At 37.6% G+C, this 27,223-nt stretch overlaps 3 protein-coding genes across 5 annotated transcripts in view; 2 read left to right on the top strand and 1 right to left on the bottom strand.

The window, feature by feature from the left end:
* LOC131685138 (protein daughterless) overlaps window positions 1–17,347 on the bottom strand; it is a 109,610-nt gene extending 92,263 nt beyond the window's left edge. For all 3 annotated transcript variants that reach the window (XM_058968610.1, XM_058968612.1, XM_058968613.1), the window contains exon 1: window positions 16,972–17,347. In XM_058968610.1, the coding sequence (XP_058824593.1) occupies window positions 16,972–17,053 (82 nt within the window). In that variant the 5' untranslated portion in view covers window positions 17,054–17,347. The remainder of the gene's footprint in view (window positions 1–16,971) is intronic.
* Window positions 17,348–17,570: 223 nt separating this feature from the next.
* On the top strand, window positions 17,571–18,832 carry LOC131679473 (uncharacterized). Its single transcript, XM_058960204.1, has 3 exons — window positions 17,571–17,907; window positions 18,121–18,172; window positions 18,240–18,832. The coding sequence occupies exons 1-3, from the start codon at window positions 17,646–17,648 to the stop codon at window positions 18,811–18,813; spliced, it is 888 nt and encodes a 295-aa protein (XP_058816187.1). The 5' UTR covers window positions 17,571–17,645; the 3' UTR covers window positions 18,814–18,832.
* A 5,017-nt stretch (window positions 18,833–23,849) lies between these two features.
* LOC131679472 (uncharacterized) lies at window positions 23,850–27,043 on the top strand. Its single transcript, XM_058960203.1, has 5 exons — window positions 23,850–23,879; window positions 24,350–24,557; window positions 24,620–24,967; window positions 25,231–26,387; window positions 26,453–27,043. Exons 1-4 carry the CDS (start codon window positions 23,850–23,852, stop codon window positions 25,545–25,547), a joined length of 903 nt encoding a protein of 300 aa, XP_058816186.1. The 3' UTR covers window positions 25,548–26,387; window positions 26,453–27,043.
* The last annotated feature ends 180 nt before the right edge of the window (window positions 27,044–27,223 follow it).

The raw sequence follows: 27,223 nt of genomic DNA, 5'->3' as shown, positions 1-27,223 counted from the left end.
GTAAGTAGCATCGGCAAAGAAGGTATTAACAATTACGACGGGTTTACACTGGTCAATCGTAAGATCAAAAAGCAAAGGACATCTGATTGCTGGTACCAAGATAGACTCATCAATGATGACCTGGACGTGACTAACAAGAGAAAATTGAACAACCCCCCTGACGCAGCATGCGAGCACACAAATGTTTCGCCCCCGCGATAAAAGGTCTCTGCGCGCAAAAAAATTGCGCGCACGAGATCCAATGGATAAAATTGTTTTCAAATTGTTATTTTTTACATATTGTGAACATATAAAAGGTCCACGGCTCCGTTAAGCTCTACTAAACTAATTAAAAATTCTACACTGCCTATAAAAGCATAAGAGTCCCATATTGAAAAACAGCAAGCCGAGAAAAACACTGTTGAAGATTTATATTTTCATTAAGTCTTATGGATGGGACAACCATGTTTTTGTATTTTTTTCGATATTTTAACAAACCTGGTAATCTTTTTTGTGCATTGTAATTCAGTGGTGATACAGAATACAATCCAACAGTTAACTCATTTTCTACAAAAATCCATATGGGACTCTTATGCTTTAATGAGCTGTGCAAGCTGCTCATTTTTTACCTTCCAATGCTCAATACAATTCTGCTAGAATATTTACAATAATCCAATTGCGTGGAAAACATAGTCGAAGACAGTCTAAATTGATAGGTTTTATCAATTTTCAATAATATTGCAAAATAAAGAAGGTAATTGAAAATTTCATTTTTCGTCGTCAACGTGAACTGTCCCTGGCAGCACTGCTCCATAGGAATCCAATCAGACTAATTGCAATAACTTTAGTTCTAGAGTTGATAATTGTAACTGCCAGTGTTCAAATGGAATAGTCACATTTATTAGCCTTACCAGTTTTTCTGAGCAATTTTCTAGCTGTTTGAAAACGGTGTTGTTTATAAAGAACATGGGAATGAAAGAGGTAATACAATTGTCGGACTTTTGTAAAAATTGTTGCCTCGTACTCTATTCAACGGTTTCAAATGGTTAAGGTGGTAATATAAATAAAATGAAAATGTGCTCTATTTGAGTACAACTACGTGTATAACTCGATAGTACTTAAATTTTACTCCTATAGTACAAATACGCACTATTTTTTTGTTGTCGTTAAGAAAATAATATGGATTTAATGAAGGTTTGATTAGCTTCAAACTAACAACAACAACCGTTTTCAGGAGTTCTATGCAATTCAGTGGCGTTTTACGGACTTCAAATAAACTATAAGCACATCAAAGAGAATTCTACTAGTTTTACGGATGTGCTACGAGTTGAAGTAAATTTCTGCAAACTTCAGAGAGTTCCTGAGATCAGACAATGCAAGTTATGCCAAACAAGTGGTGTAGTTTGATATCGACTATCCCATGTTCCATATGATTTCAAGCACATTTAAATTGTGTGAAATGAATCTTTTCGTATTTGTAGAAACATTAGGATGAAGGCGACTTCCGTAAGTCTAAACTCCATTTTCACCTTCAGCGAATGTTTCACATCACAAACGCTCGGTCTTATGCCAAAATTCCGCCATGGCCACCGTGTTTGGCCGTGACCAGGTTTTGTCTCTGAGACTCAGTCATCTTGATAGATCACTACGACACGAATAAAAGTAGGGTAAAGTCCCTATTTTCAACATATTTAGGAGGGTGCCTCACTAATTCATTAATTATTCGGCCTAAAATCGATGGAATGCGTACAAATTGATATCAAAGGTTTTGCTTCGTTGTCAAGAAACAAGCTAATAACACAAATGCCCTAAAAACGGTCAAATGCTCGTATTTGAGCGCCACGAAAACTCAAATCGAGTGCCCCTATTGCTGCGCTACCATTTGACTCAATGTGTTGAACAATGATGGCAAATGCGGCTCTAACCAACGGCTTCAAATGGGTAGCGTGATAATAGAAACGTGGCGAAAACAGGCTAAGCTTCCTAACTGTTTCTTTCGTTCTTCAGACAATGCGCAAAAGGTAAAAGTAATTGATTTTGTCGTTCGCTCAACACTGACTCGGCGGAAGTAGAAAGCACAGCAACAGACAGCTCAAGAAGATCGCAAGGATGAGAGGAAAATCGTTAACTCTCCAGACCAATTCTATAAACTTAGACAATTTCTATGGATTGCAGATATATTACACCTAGCTCAGAGTAATTGTGTAGACTTCAGAATGATTTAAAAAAGCCAACGACCATGAGGGTAACCTTAAAAAGCTTCATGCCTATTTCACGAAATCCTTCGAAGTCTTAAAAACTTCAACGAATTTGTGAAAAATTTTCAGAAGATCTTCAAACATTAAGAAAATACTATGAAGCTCAGTTTTTACGAATTTTAACGAATTACTTGGAACTTGTAGAGAACCGTACAATCTTAGATAGTATAAGGAATACGAAGAAAGGTCTGCAAGTTTTAGGTACGGCAGAACTCACAAACTTAAAGAAAGTATTACAAACGCCTAGAAGATCTGAAAGCAGTTGCTACTTCGGGATTGACCAGAACAAGCAAAATTACCCAGAGAATCAACAAATCGAGCCTGGGAGTAGTTATCGATTCTCAGGGTGCACTTTTCGATAGTTCTATACTTTGATATGTCAATAATGACGCCTGTCACGTCCTTTCAGTCATAGGTGAATGAAAGGAATATTAGTGTGTGATAACCATTGTTCAGGTGTATACCTCTGCGTTTCCACGTTTTCAATGAATTTTTACTAGGCTCCGAGAATCTAAGCTAAACTCGGAAAATTCTTGCCAAATTCAGGAAGTTTTACCGCCTTCGGGATACTTTTTAAATAACTTAAGGGAAGCCCTAGGAATTTCCAAACGCCATTTTGCGAAACTGGGGTAGTGCTTGTTTTCGCCATTATCTAGCTTCTATAATATGTGGATTTATTTAGGGATGCATCTATTCTTATATCACAATTATATTATACTAGCTAATATCCATCGCGCGTTGCTGCAACTTTCAACGAAATAGGGGGAAAACACAATTTGTTTTGAAGCGCCATCTGACGGGCAGATAATCCCCAAGTAATAGCATACAAACATGCTCCTTAACAAATCCCTACTACGTGAAAATTTTGACGGCAATCGGTTAAACCCTTTGGGAGTCCATAAATCATATACATACAAACATTGACTTTTATATGTATATAGATAGATAGATAGATAGATAGATTATATATGTATTGCGATTGACACGTAGGTTTAACTTACGCATTCAATTTCCAATCGCTTGTTCCGTTACGCTTTGTAGGACTATTTTCACGCATCATCTATCAATTTCAAATATAACAATGGTCCGAAACCAACCACTCTGTATAAGTTAATGGCACAGTAATTTGCTTCACTATTCATAAATCAAACAGTATTATCTAGACATACGGTTTCAAAAATACTGATAGAGTGTACAACTCATACTCGCGAATCAGATCCATATGAAAAATCGCCATATCGAGAAAAAAACAATTCTTTATTTCCATTTATTGCAGCCTTTTTTCCGCCACAATTAACGCCGCTATTGCACGAAATACTTTAATTGAAACGTACATATATCTGTGCATCTAAGATATAATTGAAACTTCAGTTCTTTAGCAACAAAATCAGTGACAACACTCGGATTTATATCAGCCTCACCAGTTCCTATTTCGTGTTTTGTATTCTAGTATGGTGATATAATGTGTATTTCTTGAAAAACAAGTTTTCACGGTGCAACTACTGTACATTTGTGCAACTATGTTTGTCCTGCTCTTGATGTCATGAACTGTAGGGTAGTCGATCTTCAATTTGATGATAGCCTAGAAGCTGATTTTGTCTGTATTCATCGTATTAAATTCGAGGAATTTATTTTGAATGAACGTTAACAATTCGAAGAAGCTTGAGGATTCTACAACTTAAAATCGTATCAAGTAATCATTTGGGATTGTATCCCAGCAAGCTTTTTGTTAGTGATGGCATTCACAAGATTTGTTCAAATTGATCGGAGATTTCTCTTTAAAACTACATATTTGGAATCTTGAAAACAAGATTTCTTTTTGTTATTATACCGCACAATGATATTTCTTTGGCATCAAAATAATTGCACATTATTACCGACGTCATAACAGCAAAGAAATACATCTACGTCTTTGGAAAAAAGTACACGAGAATTTGGAATTGTTCTGCAATTTGCCAAACAAACTCGCGGTATTATAATTTGTTGAAATATTGTGAAACAAGACGTTTTTCCTGAAACTAACTCAAATATGATGAGAATGCATATGGGACTGAATACAAGAAGTTGTAATTCAACGACCACACTGGGCTTCCGGAACAGTCTGAACAAAAATTAATTTAATGATTTTGAATTTATGAACTTTTGTGTTGTGTTAATTTGTGTTTCCATCACTCAATCATCTGAACGCCAAAAACAGTAAGAGTATAGAAGTTGGATCTCCTTCTTCTTTACCGACGCCAGAGAGGTGACTCCACTATCTGGACTAGATATCGATCCACCAAACTCATGGACCGGGGGACTAAGGTTTACTTCCCTTCCCAAGGAAGAACGTGACTACAGATTTTTTCACCTCAGAAAACCCTCAACGACCTCGGCTGGAATTGAACCCAGGCCAACTGGATCTAATTCTACATAAATGTTTTGATACCCAGATACTCATCGGGATTCTACGGAAACTATATACATGGCCGTATTCATCAAAGACAACTCAAAAGCAATACGGAATTGGAATACGAATCTCACGTTGTTTCAAACACATACAGCTTCTGTTATAAAATATTCTTATAATTATCAGTATTATGTATAACTCATGCGATCTAATATATTTTAATTTTCGATACTGTACTGGCACGCAGTTCAATAATACAGCTCATGATTTTTGCATTCTATTCTGAATACAAAATAAGAAAATGTGTCTACACGAACGGTAACCCAAACAGTAATAATAATAACACAGGGGAGCACGTCGTTTGGCATAAGTTCGTTTGGCATAAGTTCATTTGGCATAAGTTCATTTGGCATAATGTTCACTTGGCATAACAGCAGGTGACACATGCTTTCATTTGGCATAATGTTCATTTGGCATAATGGTCATTTGGCATAATGGTCGTTTGGCATAATTTGAAATATACATTGAAATCTCTGTTATATTTAATGTTGACGCCTAATGTGACTACGCCACATCGCTTTAAGTATGGTACATAAACTAGTTGATAGCCCCGATGTTCGAGTAACCCGGGCAAACGAGTGGGTCGTACGTTTGCTGGTGAGAGGTCGCCGCTTCTGACGGCGGGTCGATGACCACCTCGCCCCCTTGGTCTCGGTTATGCGATATTGCCAAGGGCGCTATTTGGTATATAGATTAAAAGAACTGCTCATGTTTGAAAGAAGGAATCAACCCCTAAGTTTGAGCAAACGAGTGGATCACCAGTTTACTTGCGAGCGCTATTTGGTATACAAATTTAAAGAACTGCTCATGTCTTAAAGAAGAAATCAATCCTTGTTTCTAGCAAATATATATATACATGTGTATATTTGCCAGAAAGATAAGGATTGATTCCTTCTTTCAGTCATGAGCTGTTCTATAAATTTGTGTAGAAAATGGCCTTCGCAAACAAACTGGTGATATACTCGTTGTTCGTTTTACCCAAAATTAGGGGTTGACTCCTTCTTTTAAACATGAGCAGCTCTTTTAATCTGCATGTTTAATAAGTTCGCTAGCAAAATGTTGATTTACTCGTTTGCCCGGTTTACTTAAACATAAGGAATGATTCTTCTTTCAAATATGAGCAGTTATTTGAACCTATATACCAATTAACCCTTGGTATCGCCGCATAACTGAGACCAAGGATCCGAAGCGGAATCCTCCGGGTTCCGATGGTGCGTCGGCGCCCCCTCGCGAGCAAACCTGTGATCCACTCGTTTGCCCGGATTACTCAAACATAGGGGCATAAACTAGTTTAACAGCACCGGGTTTAAAGCGATGTGGCGTAGCTACATTAGGCGTCAACGCCTAGTAACAGAAAATTCAATATATTTTTTTAAATTATGTCAAACGACCATTATGCCAAATGACCATTATGCCAAACAACCATTATGCCAAATGACCATTATGCCAAATGACTATTATGCCAAATGAACATTATGCTAAACGAACGCATGTGTCACCTACTGTTATGCCAAATGAACATTATGCCAAATGAACTTATGCCAAACGAACTTATGTCAAACGACGTGCTCCCATAACACAGGTAGTCAAAAATAAAACAAACAAAAATTCGTGATTCTAAGAAACGTACTTTTTTTATAATGTATTCTGTTATCTCTGAAGTTCATCAAAAACACGCTACCACCCGAATGCGAATGCATTTTGCTATCAGTGCATCCTCATGCTAGACACCAGTGCAGATTTGAACACCGTAAACTGCCAACTCGATAGTGTAAGTGATACCGTCTTTTGCCTAAAATCCTCCGTGTATGTTTATAACGACGGTGTGATTGGGAAATCGAAAAGTGAGGTCGAACAAGTTACAACAATAAATTCAGTTTTGAGGGAAGCATGCATAATAATACACTCTCCATGCCCTTTTTCCCTTTCGATGGTGCTTCGGTAAAGCAGAGGGGGAGTATAGTAGTAGGACAAAAGTTTTGTTTCGCCTGCGACCGAAAAGACAAGAGTGCTAGCTAGCTAGGGTGTTCCGCAGGTTTTACCACTGCCTCGCGCCGCTCGGGAATGACACGGGGAAACGTAACGCAACGTTAGATTCATTGGTCCACTGGTGTTGGTGCAGTTGTTGCTGTTAGGTAGCGTATATTATCTGAATGAGCTGTGCTGTACCTATACACGATGTTACTGATGATGGCGAAAAGAACAACAGTGAATAGTGTGGAAAAGTGCGCTCACAGTACGGCAGTGCAGTGTCTTTGTGTGTGTAGATTTTGCGGATTAGGTCAGGCGAAGTGACAAAATAATATTCACCAGCAATGATGGTAAAGCAACAAAAAGTGTCATTTTTAGTGTGACTGTGTGCGGTTCTTAGTATAGGCTGAGCTGTTTTTTTCTGATTCAACGAAGAAGGGTTGCCAAGTGGCAATGAAATACATGTTTTGACGGATAGCTGATTTTTCAGCTTTTGCCTTTCTTTGTTAGTTTTGTATTCTGCCTCTATTTGTTTACTCGACTGATTGGAACGCGTTGGTAGACCGTGAAATTGAAACATTTGCTACATAACTTTTTCACGTGAGTTGATCGAAGATTTTAACGATTAATAGTAATTCAAGTGCCTTTAAAAAGATAAAGAGTTAATAATAGCTTAGCTCTAGTACCAGGATATACTGGAATCAGAAAGAGAAAAATATATCCGTATTCGGACTTAATTCGTTACCTCTGGAAGAAACCAATGAGTAAGGAGGGATATTTTGTTTCGATTATGAAGGTTTTACCGAGTTTTTCTGACTAGAAATCTTTATTTACATGTGCGGACATCAGGAAACCAGGAAATTCAGGTGAGCTGCGTGCAAGACAACCACGTAATGCCCAGCCCCAGAAAGAAAACTGTTTTTCGTTTTGTAAAGGAACAATTGGAATGTACTGAGGCAAAAGTAGCAATAACAAATACATCCAAGTCAAAAGTGGCAGAATTTTCAGTTATTTCCCTATATTCTACTACCGCACAACCCAGGAAAACGAGTTTTAAATTCTGTTCAAACAAAATTAATGCAATTTAACAGGTGCCAATTTGATGCTAGTTTGGATTTAGCGTTAAACTGGTTCCATGTTGGTGTTAGTTACTGATGAGATTAATTCAAGCCACTGAAATCCAACTTATCTAAAACTATGCTAATAAAATATTGGAATTTATTGGTAACTAGCTAGTACCCATCGCGCGTTGCTGCGACGAAATAGGGAAGATAATCCCCAACCAACAGCACACAAACTCGCTCCATAACAAATACCTACTATGCATAAATTTTGACGGAAATCAGTTAAGCCGCTTGGGAGTCCATAAATCATATACATACAAACATTGACTTTTATATGTATAGATTGGCCAAATACAGATTTTTTTGTATGTATCGTTGAATATCGAGTTATCGTTATGCAACTATTTTACTATATTTTCTCCTGCATATTTGAATATTACTGTGATCAACATGCACAGTATTTTGAGCTTCAATCTACGCGTTTCCCACAAAACTAAATTATGGCATCAGAGTTACAAATATTCAAATTCATCGAATGATAATTGACCATATTCAGCCGCATTCATTTTTAATATTTAGTGACGCAGCTGAAACGTCAAGGGAACAAACCGCCCATTCATCCATGCAGATTTTCATTCGTCTCCGATTATTACACGAAGCAAACGTGTAGCAACGAATCAAACGCACCAAAGTAGGCCCCCCTGCCACAATGTAAGCGATGATAATTGTTGTTTAATATGCTTTACCGGCATTTGAAAACACTTGCCTAGACAATTAGTGAAATGAATATATTTGTACGATATTCAACTGAATAAATATCAGGCATGTTCGAATGAATTTTTTTTTTGTTCATTTTCAGCCGTAAAAAAAGTTTCGATTTTTTCTAAACCTGCATGGTCCACCTTTGTCTTATCTGAACATAGGTGTCTCCCTCTATCCCACTTTTTTGTTACGGGAAACTTCGCCACTGCGACCAATATTCAGGTTATCTTTTGTTATTGTCCCTGTTTGCTTTACATGTTACGAATTGTCCGAAGCCAATGCAGTTAGAAGCGAGTTGTTTGATTCTCTATATGCACCGTCCCAACCGGGTACTACATTATGATTGTAGTTCAGGATCCGTTTTGGGACGGGTATGCCATGCCTCGTAAGGCATCACAAGATGCCTTCTCAAGTATTGCTTCTTTCGAGAAGGTAATCCTGCACAATTACAGAGAATGTGTTCTGAGCTCTCGGGCTCGTAGTTACAGAATCAATAAATGTCATCTTAACTTAGCCAATTTTTTCAGGTAACAATGTCCTGTAAATAAACCTGGGATTATACGTCTTTTCGTTTTAGATTCATTAGCTAATTGACTCCCGTTGTATCTGGATGTATGAATATCTTAGCTTGTCGAGCACCTACGACGTTACGCCAGTCGTTTGATAGTTGGTTTCTTGCGCAAGTTGAAAGTTCTAGTTTGAATGCATAGGTATGCCTAGAGATTGTTCTGGTCCAGCAAACATGTTTGGTGAACCACACCTGGCTAATTCGTCGACCCCTTCGTTAGCAACGATTTCTTGGTGGCCTGGTATCTAGAATATCGTTATTTCATTCCGAGTCTCAGTTGGAGTAAATATGAGAACATTACGATTTTTGCATACTTGTAGTTTCGTTTCCTGCAGAGCAGGTGTATATACCTCTATACCTTAAACAGGAAAGCTATACGCTACTCTCCCATTGATATCGTCGCTCTAATTTTTTATCCAACCCACTTCAATCGCTCTTTGGCGAACTTGAATAGAGTCTCCAGGTGTCTAGCGGTTCCAGTAGGACTTCCCTGGGGGTCCTACCAACAACTTTACGTTCCACATACCGCAAGTTCTAGGTGACACTGATTATTTAAACTAAACCCTGGTTTCGGGTCACGACGAATATTGAAAACAGGTTGCTGGCCTTTCTAGAAGACGAGAGTAATATCTCGCTGCGATTTTCCCTAGTTCACCAGGTCTTTTATCAAAATTTGTCATTTATTCGAAATTGCATCTTTTACTTTTAATGCAGTTGTCCATATTTTTTTTCTAATTTGAGCATACTGAGTATTTAAACTTGTAGAATTGGAAAATAACGAAATTCTAATCAGATTACGAATGTGTTCCTATTTTTTGTCGCGTTTTTTATAACATTTCCGCTAAACGATAGTATCTTAACCCTTTAATGCCTAACTTTTTTCTAGTGCCCGTAGCATTGTAAAACAGTTTTCTTTGAAAACGGTGGGGTCAAGAAGCACAAAAAGCCATTTTTCATAAAAATTGGTACTTCCCTCGCAGTGGTAGAAGTTGCTCAATTTTTACCTTCCAATGCTCAATACAATTCTCCTAGAATATTTACAATAGTCTATTTGCATGGAAAACGTAGCCAAAGGCACTCTAAATTGATAAGTTTTATCAGTTTTCAATAATATTGCAACATATCGAAGATATATGAAAAAATCATTTTTCGTCGTCAACGTAAACTGTCCCTGGCAGCACTGCTCCATTGGAATTCAATCAGATTAACTGCAATAACTTCAGTTCTAGAGCTGATCCTTGTAAGTGTTAGTACTCAAATGAAAGGCAATAGTCATATTTATTAGCCTTATTTGTTATTATGAGCAAACCTTGCCACAATCAAAAGTTATAGCTGTTTAAAAACGTTGTTGTCCACAAACATGGGCATGAATGGTGTGGCATAACTTTAAAATTTGTGCCACAAAAAAATATAAGCATCGCTGTTGTCTTCTTCAGGGTATCAACACATTCCCGAAAATGTATTTCCCTGATTTTCCAGGACTTCTTATAAATTAATAAAATATTAAGTTTACAATTAGTGTTGCATTTCCTTCCAATAACTCTATTTCTGTTAACATTGCTACAATCTATATACCATTCAATCTGAGCAAGATCAAGTTACCACATGTTCGAAGACTAACTTACCCTCTAGATATAAATATGCTTCCAAGGTTACATTATCTGAATGTAGTGAAATCAGAACAAACGTCCATTCTTATATCCAACTTCGAGGTACCGATGGAAGCATTGCTATTTTCTTCCACCTATCAATAAAGATAGTCGTAACCGCTGTTGATGGTTATATTCTGTTAAATTGTTTGCGGCAACATAGATAGTAAGCTGGTCGTTACAAAACGATAGCGAGAAAATTGACGGTTGGAATGGAGCGATCGAAAGCTCACAAGCAATCTGAGGTGGATTATTTATAGGATCATGGTAATCATCAATCTACGATCAATGAAAATTACCGTGGTTCGCTACGGGATAGTTTAATATACATATTAAATAATTACAATAATATTGGTAGGTATAATCGCATAAACAATTTCTTGGATCACGTATTTCTCTTTACAACCATTATACAGATTGATTGTGCTATCAACACTAAATCATATTTCTTTCGTCGAATCTCTAAAACAGAAATTATGATTCGAAAAAAATTCTGAATAACGAATGAGCACGTGTATCTCACAGCAAGTTTGAAATGAGATTTAATTCATTCCAAAAAGTATTTACACGTACGAGCTGTCAATATGCACAACCAACAATGCGCAGAGTAGTTTTCCATTTCCGCTCAAGTCTATGTTATAAACAAACAAAGCAATCGACAAATAATAATTGTTTAGATCTGATGTGAAATAAGGCAGTGTTATATTCATTATAACTCTGATGATCTGTTCGATTGGTTGAGCTGTGAAGCAATACAGTGGCTATTGATTTTGTATATGACCGTTCCTCTCATACTGTGCACGAGATAGAACATTTATTCAATGAAAAACGGAGCTTAAGCTTCAAGAATTTATCCTTTCACAGTTGCATTATACGCGAAACTCTGTACGACTAGTGATTTTGATTTTTAGCCGAAGGAGGAAACATGATTGTGCCTAACAAGCTGCAACAAATGGTACTAATACATTCTCTGCCACTGCATGCTTCCGTTATATTGATTGCAAGCATCATGCCGATGAAATAAAACGAGACAATACACATCCTGCCTACGCAGATTCCTGTCAGGTTTACCGCCTAAACGTCTACCTCGATTTTATCTGTTTCGATTATAGAGGTTTTAACTAACGGGTCATACGAATCTTTTCATGGGTATACGAGGTTAGTTACGTACAAAGAAAATGACTTACCAACTACGCGATTCCTTTCTCCTATCTGTCTTCTACATAATTGATGTTTATGGTATTGTGGGAAATTGTACATATCAGAGATTAAATTCAGATATTCCCTGGTAGAATATCTTTTTTGGGGAGTATAATCGCCAACAAAGAAGTTTTGTAGAAACTGTTTAGTTTTTTACAGTAGGATTCCGCTTTTGGCAGCAATTTTTTTCAGTTGCCAAAACTGAAACCATGCCAAAAATAGAAGCATACTTTAAAATCTTTCAGTTTTCAGTTTGTGACATAAATATTACAGGAACATTAATAACATTAGAATGCGTGAAATGGAATTAAATGATAGAAAAAAATCAGCAAACTTAATTTTATTCGCTATGCCTACCCAAAAATATAGGAAATATGACTCTTGTTTGAAAATAAAATTAAAATTGAAAATAAAATTAAATATCAATTATTACAACAAAATGTGTATTGAGTGTTTTTCAAAAGATTCACTATGTACAACAATGTTGCCAAAACCGGAGCCCATTTGTTGCCAAAAACGGAATCCTACTGTACTTGTAATGCAATTGAAAATCTGTTTGACGTTTTTCCCTGATTTGAATGTAAATTCTCCGAAAGTTTCAGGGTCACATGAAATTCTCTGATTTTCCAGGAATCGGCACCCTGTTATTGGTTTTTCTGTAAGTGTATAATACCACGTATAAAGGTCATGCAGGTGCATTACTGACAGTTCAAGAAATCCATGGATATATTTTTGAGAATCGGATTCAGCACGGTTGAGATATAATGTTCAAGTTGACGCGATACTAGAATAACAACAAAGTTTTGTGCAAAATTCCCAAGTGGGAAAATTTTGGACAAGACCAATTTCTTTGTGCATGAGGGCACATGCCTTACATGAAGTATGGTTTTTTTTGTTTTAGTGTTTCGGATTCTCCTCGTCAGTAACTAGCACCATCTGGGTGTCCAGTTAGACTATGTATCTGAACTAGTACCCAAATTAGCACTAGTTAGACACTAAATTCCAAAAAGTCACACGTCTTGCGTGAACACTAAACCACTGGCTTATACCGAGTGATATCTCGATAGTAAGCACAGAGGTTCTGTTTGCCGACGAGGAATATGAACCGAAACTGTCTTTTGGTATAAGTACAAAGTTTTGGTTATTTTCGTGATGCTGTAATACATCTCTACGATAGGAGAGCGTACGCATACAAGTACAACTCTCAACAAACAGCTGATTGCATTTTCCAACACGTGTTTTCTTCGTTGTAAAAAGGTTAAATTGCAAAATAGCATGAGTTAAACCAATATTACGTAACCGAATTCACGTGCTTGATTCTAGCAAAAAACTATTTTGGTAAACCGTCAATTTAAATTCAGCTGGATGTTGTAATATCATATCAAATTAACTTTGTTAATCAAACAGGAAAGATGTGACCAGATGCTTTAAATATATTTACGATCTATTTTGACAGCATTTGACACCTCTTGGTTTAACCAGCAAGTTTTGACCTCTTAGGGCCAATTTCTTCGCCCTCGCTTAACACTTATGCCAGGTTTTAATCTACTGGTGAACCTGGTTTAAATGTGAAGCGAGGGTGAAGAAATCGACTCTTAGGTCAACCAGTAAATCATGACCGAATATTAGACACATTACTAATTACAGTGAAAACCAGATTTTATCAGCACCCGATTTTATCAGCCCCCGATTTTATCTACCCTCAATTTTATCGGCTTGTTGTCCCTATTTTGTCAGCCTCGTACGACAATTGATAGTTGGTAGTTTGATGGGCTCTGACATCCGAAACAAATTGAATTCGAGTAAATCCTCTCTTGAGCATATACACTGCTGGTCAATAAAATAGGTGTGAGATAAAAATACATGAAATTTTGAGTTTTCTCTAAAAATATTTTTATATTCAAATATTTTGTAGTTAGGCACAGTCATGATAATGAAAAAGAACACTTTTATTTGTAAATTAAATGTTATGCTTTATCGTAACTCTTTCTTTTCCATGAAATCCAAAAAAGTACCTGGTCAATGAAATAGGTGTATTGTAATCCATTGCAATAAAAATTTTCAAATCCAATGATTTTTAGGCTTCAACATTTTTAACAACTAGTAACCTGTGTAAACTCCCTTATTCAACCAAATTTTATCCATTTGTCTTGGCATTGAGTCATTCAAACGCTGATAAGTTTCCGTTGATATAGGTTAGCATTCCTTTTAAGCTACTTCCTACAAACGATCCCTATTTGTGAAATTTCGATCGAATAACTTCTTTTTAAGTACATTCCGTAAATTTTCTACGGGATTGATGACAGGAGATTGGCATGGTCCGAAATTATAGTCACTTTACTATCCCGAAATCATTCCTTTACATACTTCGATGTGTTTTTGGTCAATATCTTGCTGAAACTGTCATGTAAAGGCACGTTATCTTTGGCATAGGACTGCATGACATCCTTCAGGATGTCCATCCTTTAGCCTTGCATTCGAATCTTGCCATTATAGTGGCGTTGCGAAGAATAGGACCTGCGCAATTCCACGAGAAGCAAGCTCCAAACCTCATTGTTCTCGCCTCCGTGCTTTACCATATTTTGCGTGTGTCGCAGATCAAACTGTTTGCACTTTGGACGTTTAACGTTTCGTTGTGCATCGGAGGAAAACAGGTTTACCTTTGATTCGTCCCTCCGAAGGATATGTCGCCATTTTATGATTCCTTCTGAACCAGGCCCATTAACGCTGTTGAAAAGCAAATTGCATTTTTCTTCAAAGGCTTTGGCTTCGAAATAGTGGAACCTTCCTAGTAATTCTTTCTGGAAGATTGAAATTTTACGGCCTACAGCGAACTGTTCTCGGACCTGCCACTTTTCCAATTTGTGCTGAATTGGTTTTGGATGACGCGAATGGGTCAGATTTCGCTAAAATTGCAATACGATGGTCAGCTGCTGTAGATGTTTTCTTGGGTTTTTTGCGTGTTTCCTTTTTTCGAAGGTTTTAAGGCCTTTGTAAGGAAGTTTTCGGAACGCCGCAGTGTATTCGCGATTTATTTATACGTCTTATCTTCTTGAACAAAATTTCTTAGCAAAACTCGTTCCACTTGAGTACAGTGAGATGCTCGACCCATTCTATAACAAATCTTTGATTTATTCAACATTTGAATACATTTATTAACACGCAGAATTCAAACTTCACCAAATAAAACGTATAATGGAATTATGCAAAGTAATAACACGTTAATATATTTTACACACCTATTATATTGACCACACGAAAAAGCCTGCGGTAGTCTTGTTTTGCATCTTGACAAAGATTGCAAATATAATCTGTGCCAACAACCCACTAGTAACTTGACAGATCCCAAGGCTTCTGTGTGCGGTAGGTGTGATTGAGACTGGTGCAACTTGGTATGCGTAATTGAGAGAAAAACAAAATAATCTACCACACACCTATTTTATTGGCCAGCAGTGTAGTTCTTAGAGATTCGAAATATTCAGCTATATCTAGTGACTGAAGAATATTTTAAGAGCTTAAAAAAAGGATAAATATATGTCCCGATTTTATCAATGTCCCCGTTTTATCAGCCTCAAATTCACCATGTGGCTGATAAAAACAGATCTTCACAATATTATTTAATTTTCTTTTAGTTTCTGTCATGATTATGAGGTGGTCGGTGTTACGTTATAATTGGAAAATATTTTTTGTCATAATTCTTGTTTATGGTTACATATTTCAAATCTGGCAAAAGTTGAATGTGGCTGAAGAAATTCTTTATCTAGTATTGTCATTATCTCATTTTTTGAAGTTTTGCGACTTAGTCCGGTCTGACTTAACATCGACCAGGTAGTGACAGTGATTTTGGAAAGATGAAAGATATACTTCCAGTTTAAAATATTAGGTTTGTTCCAGTACATAGAAGTTACTCCGTTGCTCCGGAGCAAAAAATTCTTGCTCCTTTTCACTCCGGTTTGCCACCACAAGAAAAAAGAGAAGAAGATAGTACAGGAACGATTTTCTCCCTGTTTGCTCCGGAGTACTTCCAGTTTCTCCTGGTACTGGAACAAACCTATTATTTACTATCAGCCCACTGTTAAGATTTTTTTTCTTCTCGTTAGATAAAAGAAATCTGAAGGTACGATATCAAGAAGGCTTGTTTTTTGTACAGAAGGGTGTTTAAGGGCATCACCTTTTTCATTAATGCATCAAATTATAGCACATCTGAAATTAGACCTGAATAAATTACAAATTGCAACTCTGGTAAAATGTGATCGTTAAAAATGCATACTTGTTTTGATCAGTAAAACTAAAGTAAGTCGTATTATAGTTTTACACAATATAAAATACCATAGTCATCACATAAAAAATAAGAATCTTTTTGGAGCTTAGAAACCTTATTTAAAATTAGTTATGAAACATATAGTAGTAAAGCGACTGGCAACCTTGGCTTACCGATACATTGCATGTCCAAACCCAATTCATTTCTCAGCGAGAGATTTCAGCACAAACCATATTCGCAAATTTCCGATTTGCATCACATTACTAAACGGTCCCCTCATCGGCCGAAGCAGTCCACTTTCTGCACTAAGTTAGGCTCCAGGAGTCCTCCAGTTTTTCTTCCGGGTCAGTTTCAGCGGGAGTATTTGCCATCATAATATTTATAGAAAGGTTTTGACATAAAGGCTTTTCTTCAGCTTCGTTTTTCTTCCTCCCAGCACTGATACCACTGTGCACTTGTACACACGACACGAGACGTGAACGGCTCTTGGTGTGGCACACACATGAAAGCAAAAAAAAATCCCAACAGCGGCCGTCATCAGCACTGAGAAACACACGTACGCAAAGCTAAAACTCCTTTGGCGCCGCACACCAGCAGGCGAGCAACTTGTGAAACACCACCTCACACACCAACACCGACGCATCGGACCGAGCTCCGAACGAAAAATGGAAATGGATGACAAAAAAAAATCTCCACTTCCAAAAGCTTGAAACACGCATACGCAATTTACAACTTTCACAGCACACTTTGCGGTCCACTTTCATCGACAGCGAAAACGGCAGACCCTTCCGGTTCCGCCCGTAGACTTACCAGGCTGCTTGTTGGCGATTTTGTTGAAGCAATTTTGAAACACCTCGTAGAGATGGTAATGTTCATCATCACTAGTAGCCATTTTGATATCTCCTCTGTGTGGCGATGATTGCTGATGATGTACGTACTTTATTCAAACGGCAAAACACCAACACAATTCCACTGCGCTCACCCAAGCGCGCAGCAGTGCCTATCCTAATGAAAAATTACACGCACGCACACCACCAGCACCGACTATGCGTTCTTTGCCTGTATAGTTTGTGGTAATCGGTTACTCAATGAACAGGAACAACACACAGAAAGGTAGTAAATCTTGCGAAACAACGGGAGCAACGCGTGCACACAACAGCACTGTGCGCGAGCAGAACGATAACTGAACACTGATCAGGTTTTCTCTCGCCAACAAAGGCTCGGCTACAAGTTCGCCGCACAAAATTTTATGACTGGAGAGGGTGGCGACTTGGAGACTTTTTCTATTACTCGCTTGTTGAATGGCTGGCATGAATGAATTTTCTTGATGGATTTGAAGAGTTTCGCTCTTCTTGGTGTGTCCCACCTACCTGCATCGAGTTATTTTCATTATTGTTTGCATTCATCAACCAAAAAACGTAAACAAATTCGATAAACCTCGCCAGAAACCCTTGTTAGTAACGTTTAGTGCTCGCTTTTTCGTGATGACCTGTTGTTTATTTAAGGACTGCTTCAATCGATCATCTCCGTTCACCAGTTTAACGTTCTTCAAGCTGCCCAAGGATGGCCGACGACGTGAACTGTGGCTGCACCGGTCCGGTAGTGAGGATCTGGTGCCCAGCGCTCGATCGCTGGTGTGTGAGGTGCATTTTGAGGAATCACATTTGCGGCGCCAATTCCATCGGACTACCTTGAGTGCAGATGCCGTTCCGTTGGATTACCGGTTACGAAAAAAGCTTCTCGATGGTTTGTGGCCAATTTGATGGTTTCATTTTTTTTTGTATATGTACCGCATCATTAAATGATTACAAAATACAAATTTTGTATTCGCTTTTATTGAATAGTCGTTATATTTTGTGTGTTCTATATAAGATATTTCAACATTAATTATGCCTGATACAAAATATATATTTTATACTAACAAGTCGTCGAAAAATAATCACTATTACAATTTTTCAGCAGAAAAAAATCAGGATACAACGGTCATCAATCAAAGTGCGCCTACGGACAGGTACCAACGTTTTGCAATTTACTTAGCTTACTTAGTAAAATCTAATTTTCATACGTCGTTTTCACAGCGCTGACGAGATTTACACCATCGTAGAAGCCGACTACGAATTAGTTGTCGAAAATGAAACGGCGCACGATAGTCCTCAGATAGAATCATTGGACAATGTACAAGCAGATGATTGCGTCGATGTAGAATCGATAGTTCACTCCGAAACATCGGAACCAGGTTCATGCAGAAGTTCGCCTGAACTGCTTGTAGAACCATCTAAACGGAAAAACGATAGAGAAACAAGTAGAAACATAAACGAGCCAATCGCCGAACAAAACAACAAAAAGATTAAAACCATAGATCCGCAGTTTGGGAATGAAACTTGCGTCACCAGCAGTAGTGCATCAGCGACAGAAGAAGAGATATCTGGTTCTAAATCACCTATCGTGGAACAGTCCAAGCAACAAGAGGTACGACACGTACAACCTCCCACTAGTACCACTGGTAGGATGAGTGAAGAAGAGTATTTTGCATTGTCCTTAGTAGGACCCCTGCAACGATTGTCACCGGAAAAGAGAGCGATTGCAAAAATGAAAATACTAACCTATCTTGTACAGCTTGAATGTGGAATGGATGCTCAACTATCGCAATAGATATATTTTTACAACATTACCTTACGCTTACGCTCGAATTTCGATAATGATGACATTTGTAATGTTATTTACTAATCTGCCAGTTGACAATACCATTCAAGTTTTCGCATTTAACGTCATCTATGCTGGTCATCTATTTACGTACATTTGTTCAGAAGTTGTTAATTTGAAAGATTAATATTTAATCCATCAGTGTCATACCACAGAGAACAGACATATAAGCTAGAACAAACCTTCCCGAAAAACCTGTGTAAACATTTAAATGAAAATGCGTTGAAAATCACCATCGCATACAGATTCGCATGCGCCCAGTTAAACTCATTTAAGAACCGGTTCGGATTTCTGAATGGAGTCATTATGGATTCCAAACCAAATGCAACAACCGATTCCGACTCAATCGGTTTCAGAATCGGTTGTTGCATTTGATTTGGAATCCATTCTGAGTCCATTTAGGATTTAGGTTTGACCGGGCGTGAGTCACCATTGTATCCAAGTTTGCATACAAGTCTCGTATAGCGATTGCTGGCCGATCGAAGCGCCGACCAGTGGCAAGTTGCTACTTGCTGTTGCCATTTCATAGCGACAGTTTAATTTCTTACACAAGTTGAAAACTTTACTTGTATGTCAGTTCTCAGTGGTCATAGCTCTAAAACGATCAGTATCGCCCGTATCGCCACATTAGCCTTATTTTCCTTGTAAAATGAAAAATGTGGAAGATGGCATCGATTCTGAAACCGATTGAGTCGGAATCGGTTGTTGCATTTGAGTTGGAATCCATACTGACTCCATTCAGAAATCCGAAATGAGGGCAGGGGGTTGGGGCAGTTAAAGCCATTCCGGAACCGGTTCGGATTTCTAAATGGAGTCAGTATGGATTCTAACTCAAATGCAACAACCGATTCCGATTCAATCGGTTTCGGAATCAGTCTGCCGGACGATTGTAGCACCGGCCCAGTCACCAAATTTTCTGGCAGAGACCGCTCTGCTAGATTTCTGTAAGTCTTGGTTTGGCAGCCCTGTCAGATTTCTGAGTGTATTCTGTCGGGTTAATTCAAAGAGAATAGGGAAAGAGACGAATAGAGTGAAGCCACAAATACCTTATTAAGCAGACCAATCGTGCAATGTAAATAAACATTACTCATGCCTGAGTTGGAGGAGATAAGTATTGTACATCTATTAAAAAAGAAATTTCAATTTTCGTCAGAATTTGGTTCAATCGTGATTGTGAGGTGCATTCTAGAATATATGTATGAGTAAAAACAAGCTTTAGAATTATTTCATCTCTTTGTTTCGAAATGCGCATCGTTTGATAAACAAATCCAACGATCGACATACGGTTTGTTTTCAAAATATAATAGGAGTCATGTAAAGTGCTGCCTGTGGAAGCGGTTGCCAAAATTCTAGTGTTGAAATCATCATAAAGGGAGTGTTGCCGTTTTGACTGATTTTCACTCTTCGTCTCTTTCACTATTCTCTTTGGGTTAATTGAGCTAGAGCGAACTCGGTTTCGCTCGCGTTTTCTGGCAAATTTTGACAGGAACCGAGCAAAACCCTGGCATAACTCGGACATAAAATGTGCAAAGATCCTGGCAATTCCTACCTGGTAGAAATTAGCACGAATCGAGCAAAGCATTTGACAAAGATGTGGCAGGAAGCGTACAGAGATCTTGGCCGTACACTCAAAAAAATGTAAGCGTTATGCCTATTGATTTTACACATAGATTTTTGCAATTAGCGGAGGCAGATAGACACTATTTGCTGGCACATAAACCTAATGCGTGTATTTACAAGAGATATTATAGTCTTACATTCACATTTCATAGCTATAAGGCACATAAAACCCGATTCTATAACAATACGCACATATAACTTATGTGTGTGCATACATATTTTATACAGTTGACACATAGAAGGTATCTGTGCGCGAGATAACATTAGAATTTCATCTTCATATGGATTTTAAGTGGATTGAAGTAAATAAAATTAACGTGTGGATTTTTTTTCAGTGTACATTCCTGGCTGGATTCTGGATAAAAGCACTGAGAACTGACATACAAGTAAAGTTTTCAACTTGTGTAAGAAATAAAACTGTCGCTTTGAAATGACAACAGCAAGTAGCAACTTGCCACTGGCTGGCGCTTCGATCGGCCAGCAATTGCTATAGGAGACTTGTGTGCAAACTTGGATACAATGGTGACTTACGCATGCGAACCCGTATGCGATGGTGATTTTCAACGTATTTTCATTTGAATGTTTACACAGGTTTTTCGGGAAAGTTTGTTCTAGCTTATATGTCTGTTCTCTGTGATAAAAGTGAGCAGCGTCGGTTGGTTTAACCGCTTCTGTCAGAAATGGTTGTTGCATTTGAGCAAATTCTTTGCCATAATTCTCGCACAAATCGTACAAAATGCTCGCAGAAACTCTGCCAACATCAATTTCGCTTTGCTCAACTTTTACTAACTTTCTGCTTGCCACGGTGACTGGGGGCCAGCGGCAAGTTACTTCTTGCTGCTGCCACTCACTGAGACGTCCAAAAAATTGTTTCAAAATCGTTCAACACGGGTCCAACGATGGACGGTTGGTGAACGGTTATTTGAACGTTGTCCAAATTGACCCAACGGACGTTCTTCATTGGACTATTTTGAAACCAACCGTTCTTAGAGGGCAGAAATTAATCCACATTTTTATTAAACCTACAAATCTTTTTTCTGCGTGTAGGTGCATCGTAAAAACGTCACCGTTCCGTCAGGATAAGTTTAATACTTTTCCCTTGTGCCCGTTCAAACGTGCCGTACGTCAAAACATTCCGTCGAGTTTCGTGCCGTTGATGTTGTGTGTGAATGCTTCCATTTAATTGCATGTAACTAATCTTGCATGTTAATTGCATGTAACTAACCGGTGACGGAAGCCTGATGTATCGTGTGAATCGTACTTAAATCGCCTGCCCATGTTCGTCCTAGAGCACTCTAGTTAGAGTGCGGCCAAGACGCGTTTGACGTATCCAAACGAGCAGAAATCTGACGTATTTCTATTGTGAATACGTCAAATTTCATGTTCGTTTGGATACGTCATGGCCTCTTGGCAACACTCTAACCCCGTCAAATCATTCGGAATTTGATTCGGAATCCTGAATGGAGTCAGTATGGATTCCAAATCAAATGCAACAACCGATTCTGAGTCGGAATCGGTTGTTGCATTTGATTTGGAATCCATAATTGGTTTGTTCCAGGAGAAACTGGAAGTACTCCGGAGAAATCGTTCCTGTGCTCTCGTCTTCTCTTTTTTCTTCTTCTGGTAGCAAACCAGTGTAAAAAGGAGCAAGTATTTTTAGCTTCTGTTTGCTCTGGAGCAAGGATGCAAAATGCCTACCTTTTCCGCGGCTGTAATATTTCTGCCTACATTCTCATTTCTCTTTCGACGCTGCTGCCGTTCGCTAGTGCAGGACGCCCAGCACTGCACGGACGTCTGTAAGCAAAGCAGTAACATGACAAAAAAATACTGCCCCAGATACAGCCACCAGACGCGAGCGGTTCAGCTTCTCTTTCCTTATTTTACACTTTTTAATATTTTTAATTTATTCAATATTTTTAACCACAAACGACGACAATGAATGCGGTTCGTTTACGCCACGACCGGCATTAACGCTTTCGTATGCGGGCCTCCCCCTTTGACTATGCTAAGAAAAGTGTACAAAGCGGGAGAACAAACTTTACTACGCCACACTCTCACCGAGCAGTCGGAGTACAGCAGCAAAACAAAAATGTATTCTACTGCTGTACGGGAAAATGTACTCGGTTTGGCTACCGTTCTGGCAAGAGCTGTAGTGATGCGTCGCTGTAGAGGGCTGTACGGCTTGCGCAAATGTAAATATACCGAAAAAATGTAGTTTACCGGTACCGTTGGCATTCCTGCTCCGGAGTGACTTCCGTGTACTGGAACAAACCTAATGACTCCATTCAGAAATCTGAACCGGTTCCGGAATGAGTTTAACTGGGAACTACCCGAATAGAAATGCACAACAGTATTACAGCATTTTTTTATTGCTATTCTGGAAAATTTACAATGGAAATATAATACCATTTGTTGTTTCTACATCCAATTTTATTGTAAACCAGATTTTTACATGGAAAAAGGGGGGTCGTTAAGGGATGTAACAATGAAAAAAATGATCTTTTCCCATACATTCTTATATCAAAAACATCGATTTACATTGTTTTTCCGTTGTAGATTTTGGAGGCATTAAGGACTGGATCATAAGTACATTGATGTTACAAGAAAAGTTGTTGTTAACACGCAAAAGAATTATCCATGTTTGTTTCAATAATTTGTTTCTTTATTTTTAATCTTGAATTTTTTGTTATATTAATTTAAAATTTCTTATTCAATCAACCAAAATAAAGTATTGATTCAATCTTACAAATTTTATTATCTGCGTTTCGAAAATCAACAAATTTATTTTTCCTTCCAAACAATTGTGTGGTTCAAACAAAAAATGCTAGCAATTGATTCAAAATAACTGACAGCATTATTCTGGCAACACTTAGTAGACTGACATGACAAAATAAAGGGACAGTTCAACAAAATTAAAAGTTGCTTACACGTGCCACCCATTTTGCTTTTGGATGTACCAACGATTCATTCTTGGTTTTCACGCGGTGCAGAAAAGTTTGTGATAATCCCGATGGTGGTAAGCGGCTAAAAAAGTTTAATTATTTAAGTGACGATTGTAGTGTAATTGTAGTGCGTGGTTCATCGTAAGCTTCGTCGTGTAAGTATCACTTTGCCATTTGTTTCGTCACTAACAATTTGAAAAATTAACTTAAATTTTCGAAAAAATACTAATGCTAAATAATTTACCGATTTATTTTATAAATTTATATATTTACAAGTTTCGAAAGTACTTACATGATTATTAGTATAGTTTATTGCATGTTCATTAGTATAGTTGTATAAAACTTTTTTGAGGTTATGGGGATTGTGTTTTAATCCATTCTTCGTTTACTAACGAATTGCGGACCGAGGTAGTAGAACATAAAATGCATGGAATGGAAGACCTTATCGAAGAGGTAAAATTCGATGATCTCAATGAAAGCCAAATTGAGCTCTACCAGCTTTTAACATCCTTCGGTATGTCGGATGAAAGTATCGGGAATTTTCTAGGTAAGTTGCTTTATTCGACGAATGTTTACACCCAGTCAAACTAGCTAGAATTTAGACTTTTATTCCCGATTCAAGTTCAAATGCAATAATAGTTTTCAATTCAGAATCCAAACTCCGAAAATTTAATTTCTGTTTGAATTCCAGCTAAAATAAAGCATCCAACTCTGCGATTTGGCCATTCCTGTCGTTCCAAAATAAACACTGCTTGTCACAATAGTTTGCTTCAAATAAGTAATATTTTACCAGTTTCGAGGAAAAAAACAAGTAAAGTTTGATTACATTCTTAACGTTATCATTCAAAATTTAATATATAGGTAGGTAATATATTTAATCATAATACTACTTATTCAGTTCTAATTCAAACTTAATATTTCAGTTGCAATGGTATCAACCAACATTTTCTACTGATGTTAGTGGAAAGCGAGTTCGAGTGTCAAAATATCCCAAAGGTTGTTTATACGACAGGAACATTAACTACTGCCCCAAAACTGCTGTAAGTTTTAGTTCGAAACATATCGACCACAAAATCTCAGTAGCACTAGCTGAGACTGCAAGCGAAGAAATAATTTTCGCTCCTGCTGCAGGTTTGTTTTTAAAGCAATGTCTTATGATTGATATAATATATTTCTTACTTTTTCAATTACAGAAGAGGAATATGAAGCCATAAAGTCCTGGCTGCGCCATCACGATGATGACTGGGAGGTATTGAGACAGAAGTGGAGCGAGCTAACACCTTACAGATTGAATGAAATCAAAACCCTTCCGGATCGAACAATTGACAATATTTTATCGGAATATCCTGCTCTTCGTAATCCTCAAGGTTATTCTTTGATTCAATCAGATTTTAAGTATAAGTTTTCGGGAAAAGAAGATTCGCTGTTTGAATACTGGAAAAAGTTTCGTGAGCACATATTGCCAGCTTTTGAAGCGGATATCGCCAATCCTGGAGGTAGAGCCCTCTTGAAACACTTACTTAATGATGATATTAACGAAGGTATTTATAGATGTTTTATTATGCCATTCAAAACAAGTTGAATTATCACATTAAATAGCACCCTCTGTAAGTAAGATACAAACGCACGTTTACGTCGATTCGCTATATGTCATAAATCAAGAGACCAGTTATCCCAACATTCCCAAGCGATTCAACGTGAATGTACACTTTTCTTCTTTTCAAGGATTGCGCATATTTGTGTGATTGTTCAATTTTGTGTCATATTGATAATATCTGCACATAAAATTGTCTTTTACTTCCAGATAGTCAAGATTGCTTAACGTTTGTCTTGTTGGTGTATATACTACCCACTTCAAAAATCTTTTTCAAAGACAATATTAGATGGAAGCCTTCATTTGCGGAATCACGAGAAGCATGTGTGATGCATGTTAAGTGCTTTCCGGATATTGAAACCAGAATTGGCCGACTCAACATACGTTACTCAGAAAAGAAACAGCCGAAGCGACCATTCATTGTAGTCGTGGGTCTTGAGATCGTACGGATAGAGGAATATCTGGTATACTTTGGCGACGTATATTATCGCTTTCATAGCTTTCAGAAGGCGCTTGACATGTTTTAAAATATTTAAAACCTACGAATTGCGTTTCCCACGCGAATGCTCTGGACCATGGGATCTTGTGAGCCACATTCTTTATGAATTTGACCTTCTCATCGACCACAATAAATTGAAAATTTCTCGTATTTCAAACTTGATTCATGCAGTACAATGATTACGTGCATAGTAATAAACTGCAACTGGAGAGCTGCCAGTTATTGGTACATTTAAAGAGAATGCACAGTAATCTTTCGTTTTATCGATGTAATCAAAATAACTGCAGTCGCATCTTATCAACATACTCTTCTTTCTACCATCATTTAAAAAACATTTTGTTCAGCACCCGGCGATCGATAGTAATCGAGAAATTGCACTAGAGAAAAACGAAAATGTTCACAATTATGAGCTTGCAGTGAGAATTCCTGTTACGAACAAAAGTGAAGTACACACTAACACGGATGAAAAAACGGTCGTTTCAATTCCTGAAAATGCACAGATGCATGGGATTGAAAATGCTATCGACGTAGACAATTTAATTCCAAATATAATTGCATTAAGTCTTGGTTTCACACTTAAATGGATAAGTAAGGATTCATTACCTAGGAAAATAGTATTTGATATACGAAAAGATATCGCAGCATTATTAATTCAGCCGATAAGACAAGCAGTTACCTCATTATCTGCAGTACAAGGTATATCATACGATTCTAAAATTGCACTTAAAAATATGTTCGATATGTTCAAAGAACAAACAGAGTATAAGTTTATCCAACGTTTGAAAGAGAACCAGATTTATGATGATCCTGTGGTGTACACCATAAACAATCAGTTAAGACCAGAGTTTCGCGTGAAGTCCACGAAATGGTATATTTAGCAATCTTCAAACGTGCAGCATTTTAAGGTCTCTTTGATTTTTCTTCAACGTATAGGTAGAAGACCAGGTGCAGGGTGTGTTGCTGCCTATCAAGTTCCAGTTAAAGAAATATTTGGAATCACCTGGTATGTTGGACTGCATCATCGAACATCTTCAGCCATCCAATGACGGAATTGTCAGATCATTAGTGGACGGAACTATTTGGCAATCAAGGATAAGTACATTCGTCGATAGAGTAGTGATTCCCATTAACATTTATTTCGGTGACTTCAACACCAGCGACACTGTATCCTGGCTGCAACATCGATTTGCGGAATATACTACAATATCCCATGTTTACCTTCATACTTTTTGTCTAAGTTAGAAAATGTGTTAACAGCAGGTTATGTAAGGTCTTGTGACAGGAAGCTTTTTGAAAACGATAAAGTATTCCATCATCTAGTAGATGTTATTATCAATTTAGAGATAAATGGATTGAGCATAGATTGTAATGGTACAGATAAACGTGTTTATTTTGCATTAGGATTCGTTCTTGGTGACAACTTAGGGATGAACGGAATTTCAGGTTTTGTCGAATCGAAATTTGTACATTATCTATCAAAACCGCTACCGTTCTGCTGCAATGCATTTGTGCTTTCAGGATCGTTCTTACAGTAAAATTCTAAATAAATGTATATTTATAATACAGGTATAAACTAAATTTACTTTGCTTTAACGTCCGAAATGCATTGATCCCAATCGTTCGTTATGTTTAAAACAATAAAAAATACGACTAGAATCAACAAAATTTTTATTTGTTATCATGATATGATTAACAAAATATTAT

The sequence above is a fragment of the Topomyia yanbarensis genome, chromosome 2 (assembly GCF_030247195.1).
Source record: "Topomyia yanbarensis strain Yona2022 chromosome 2, ASM3024719v1, whole genome shotgun sequence".
Taxonomy (NCBI): domain Eukaryota; kingdom Metazoa; phylum Arthropoda; class Insecta; order Diptera; family Culicidae; genus Topomyia; species Topomyia yanbarensis.
The sequence above is the reverse complement of the archived record's forward strand: the minus strand, read 5'-3'. Positions and strand labels throughout refer to the sequence as shown.